General features: G+C 60.5%; 1 protein-coding gene across 1 annotated transcript; it reads right to left on the reverse strand.

Annotated features, from left to right (window-relative positions):
• Positions 1 to 331: 331 nt before the first annotated feature.
• LOC104157059 (chromosome unknown open reading frame, human C10orf2) lies at positions 332 to 4,289 on the reverse strand (the record flags this gene model as incomplete). The annotated part of the gene is given in 6 exon segments (XM_009707579.1): positions 332 to 597; positions 1,265 to 1,406; positions 1,762 to 1,869; positions 2,548 to 2,788; positions 3,312 to 4,175; positions 4,178 to 4,289. Coding segments are annotated over 6 exon segments (1,725 nt in total), but the record flags the coding sequence as incomplete, so codon positions are not given.
• Positions 4,290 to 4,294: the final 5 nt, after the last annotated feature.

Here is a 4,294-nt window from a genome sequence, read left to right on the forward strand (position 1 = left end):
TGGGGCTGCAGGTCACTGCCCCCCATCACGCAGTCCACGCTGATTCTGCTCCCTGACCATGCTCCCAGCACTCAGCACCAGTATGGAGCGGCCATCGTTTGCCAAAGCACCCTCCTCTGGCCACTCTTCTCTGGATGAGCCCACTCCTCCTCTCATGGTGGCCCCACATCTCAGAGACACCATGCTGGTGACCAGGAGGCTTGTTCATGCAGGAGGAGAAAGGGCCACAGTGGCACTTGGCTGCTGCTCCGAGGGGAGAGGGGTGGGTGTACCCCAGCCCCATGCTCCCAGCACCAGTCCCTGTCCCTCCTGACGGACTGAGGAAGAGATCTGTCAGGCTCACGGCTTCTTGGAGCCTCCCGGGCCTTCCTCTGGAGCTTTCTTGGGTAAAAGTGCCTTCTCCTCCTTCATCTTCTTCAGCTTGACCTTGCTTTTGCTGGAGGATGAGAAGGTGAGTGAGGCCTTGCTGAACTCCAGGGGGAAGACACCCACATCCCCGTCAAAGCGGTTCTTGGACACCTGCAGGTAACGCTTCCCTGGCCCCGTCATCAGCTTACGGTCCTGCAGGATGAGGACGTTGTCGGCCTCCTGACTGGCCTGTGGGGAGAAAAACACCTCCAGGAGGGTGCTGCGGATGCAGTCAGAGTCATGAGGCTTGGAGGTGCTCACAGGCTGCCTGCCCAGCTCCTTTGAGCCCTGTTATGGGGCATCCCAGGCCAGAGCAACTCCAGCACCTCCACAACACCAACCCCTTGTCTTCCCCTGGGACATCCCAGCGACCTGCCGGGCAGACAGGCTTGAGCTGCAGGCACAGCACGCCCTGGGGAAAGAAGGGAGCGCAGGAGGGCTGTGCACACTCACAGAGCACCTCCTGCCCACCACTGCAGGATTGTTCAGCATCACGGTAGAGACTGGAGCATCCCTGCACCCTCCCTGGCTCCTTCTTTAATTATCTTACACTACATCCCACTCACAGTCAATGAGCATTAATTAACTCCACCTAAAGCACCAACAGAGCTTTAGCTGGCAAAGTGTTTGCTCCCTGTCTGCATCTCCCTACCAAAGCCTAGCCAAATTGGTACTCCGCACATCTTCAGGTGACAGGACTCCTGGATACATCCTGCCCCTCACAACACCTTTCAGGTCCCCAGTGATGAATCAAGGTGCTGCTGGGAGCTGGGGACAGCTACCCAATGTATCCCCGCCCCTTCCTGGGAACACGCCGTGCCCGAGGGACAGGAAAGACAACGCCAGCCCAGCTCACCTTGGCAGAGCCAAAGATGGAGGCCGTCTGCAGTTCCTTCTCGTCATCCTCCTTGCGGGGATGGATGACCAGTGTGATGTGGCAGGTGTTGTCTGTGGCAAACTTGCGGAAGGCACCGACGATGTAGTCCTGCACAGCGAGCCTGCCACAGCAGTGAGAATGGGGTCAGGGGCTGGTACTCCTCGGTGTGGGGGGCAGCAAGGTGCTGCCAAGTTCAGCCCCACAGCAGGAAGCACCCAGGGGTCTGGGCTCTGTGAGGCAGCTGGGCCCATGCAGGTAAACGGATGGGGCACGACAGGGATTGCAGGTAACTCGCTCACCCGTTCCCACCCCTTCCTCCCCAGAGCAGTGATCACCCTTCAATGAAACAGGGCTGCCAAACAGGACTAAAGGGGACCCCCGGGGGGGGTTCCCAGTCCCTGCCATGACACCTGACAAGGCCAGCTCCAGGAATGAGGGCGGCAGAGGAAGGAGGGGGTGGCTTGGAGAAGGGCTACCTGTCCACGGAGAGGTGCTCATGTCCCATCATGAACTGGAGGTTGTCGACGACCACATGGGTGATGTCATACATGTAGACGGCATGCTGCATGGTGTCAATCACTGTCCTGGGCAGGGGGAGACCAGGATCAGCCCCGGGGATCAGTGGAGGTGAGGATGTGGATGCTGAAGCAGGTATGTAGATGGGGAGACCCAGAGCTGGGAGATACCAGGCTGGCTCCCGCTGGGCCCTGGGCATGTCCAACCTCCACATCTCTGTCACAAGACAGGAGCAGCCCCATCCCCACAGGCAAGGGTAGCCAGATCAGGAGGTCCCAGCTGCTGTCCCACACAGCCCCTGCCCACGAACCTGTGATCCACCCCAGCCCACCGGGACCCTCAGGGCACATGGGGATGCATGCAGGTGCCACAGTGCCTGGTGAATAAAAGGAGCTGAAGGTGCCTGTCCTTCCTCCTCAGCAAACGGAAGCACTGCCAGGTGAGCAGGGTGGGGGGGGGCACATCCTGCCAGGGGCAGAGTCTGGGTTTAAAGCAGCCACCTAGCACAGGGACAGGTCCCTTCCCTTCAGCCCCACCCCAGAACGAGTCCCCATGACAGCACAAGTGCAGCCGGTTGAGCCACGTAGTCCCCAGATGCCAACTCTGGGACTTGAACAGCCCCAATGTGCCTCCTGCCAGCCCCAAATCTGTAACCCACTGCAGGGGAAGAGCCCCAGCTCCCCAAGGCCCCACAGCACATGCCATGAGGGCTAAATGCCACTGAGGATGAAGGTGCAGGACCATACTTGATGTTCTGCTGGCCATGGAAAGTCATGAAGTAGAGCGGTAGGTCCTCGAAGCGATCAGCCCACTCGTCATACAGGTCCAGCTGGTCCTCCAGGCGCCGAGCAGCAAACTGTGTCAGCATGATCTTGGCCAGGCGGACATTGTTGATCTCGAAGCTGCCCCACAGCGTGCACACCCCCTGCATGCACAGGTCCAGGGCATACTCACTGATAAAGGTCGTCTTCCCACTGCCTGTTGGGCCTGGTGCAAGTACAACAATGGGAGGAATTAGCTGGGGGAGAAGATCTGACCCATCCTGAAAGTGATGGGAGGTTGTTTAGAAGTGGAAGCACCAGGGAGTGGGATAAGAGCAGCCCATCCGCAGCTACTCCCCCCATAAACAAGCAGAGACTCATGCCAGGCTGCATGTCTGGGTGCCCGTGTATCGCCTCCAGCAGGTCCCTTCGGGGTGTGGGGAAGCGCTGGGCAGCCTGCGGGGGGGGCACAGGGATGGCTCAGACAGGAGGCAGTGGGTGGGAGCACGGGTAAGGGACACCTCAGGACGTTCTGTGCCACGTCAGGCAGGGAGCCCATCACCACACTGGTGTGCCCAGCCCCACTGCACCTAGGAATGCACCCCAGACTCTCTAGCACCCCCAAGATGGGCTCAGCCGAAGCCACGAGCAGACAGGGACCTGGAAGACTTGTGAGGCACCACCCCCAAGACTGTGAAGCCACCAAAGAGCCCTATGCTCCCCCTGTTCACCAGCTGTTTGCCTATCACCTGTGAAGATGGTGAGCTCCCCTCTGCGGTGCCCTTTGAGGAGCTTGTTGAGCTCGGGGAAGCGTGCCCACTTGATGCCAGCCACCTGCTCAGTGTTGACCAGCTCCCCGAACACCTCCTCGCGCAGCTGCCGGAAGGAGACGATGGATTTGTGGCTGGCGGGCAGGGCAGCTCGCAGGATCTTGGTGAGGTTCAGGTCCTGGTTCAGAGCCTCCAAGGGCCGGGGCTGCAGGTCACCGGGGCGCACGAGGGAGCAGCGCTTGAGGCTCAGCTTGCGGGCAAAGAGCTTGGCGGCTTCCCAGGAGCGCAGGTCTTCACCCAGCCACAGCGTGATGCGCTTGAACTGCTCCAGGTAGGGGAGGAGGACGGGGGGCAAGCAGGTGGCCCCTCGCGGCAGGGCCAGGCTAGCCACCCCTGTAGCTTGATGCAGGGCCAGGGCATCAAGCTCCCACCCAGTTAAGACCAGTTCTGTGTCTCGGCGGCTGATCAGGGGCAGCCCAAAGAGATTGCGATAGGAATCGAAGCGAGGTAAAGTCTCTTCCACATAAGTTACCGCGTCCCCCTTCTTCTCCACCCTCACGAGCTTCAGGCCCTTCAGGGTTGCATCGCGGGGGCTGAACCAGGGGAAGACAAGGGACTTGGCAGTCCTCAGATAACGCACCCCGAAGCGTTTCAGGGTAGCGTTTGTCACTAGGGAGATACCGAACATGGCCTTGGTCTCGTTGGTCTCATCCTCATCCAGCAGCTCCCAGAGCGGCAGCGCCGGGTCCCAGATGCAGCGGGCATCCTCACGAGCCCGGCGCATGTCCTCCTCCGGCTCCTCTGAGCTGGCAGGGGGAATGCCGCGGTGCCGCAGCTCTAGAAGTCCTGCCAGGTGCCCTCGGCCAGGGTGGCCGTGCACAGGAAGCTGCCTGTGGTCTTGTCAATGAAAAGCGTGTAAGGGTGGCTGGGGGCTGGCGGCGGCAGTTGGTCCACCCGGCCAT

The sequence above is a fragment of the Cariama cristata genome, unplaced genomic scaffold (genome assembly GCF_000690535.1).
Source record: "Cariama cristata isolate BGI_N322 unplaced genomic scaffold, ASM69053v1 scaffold29480, whole genome shotgun sequence".
NCBI lineage: Eukaryota > Metazoa > Chordata > Aves > Cariamiformes > Cariamidae > Cariama > Cariama cristata.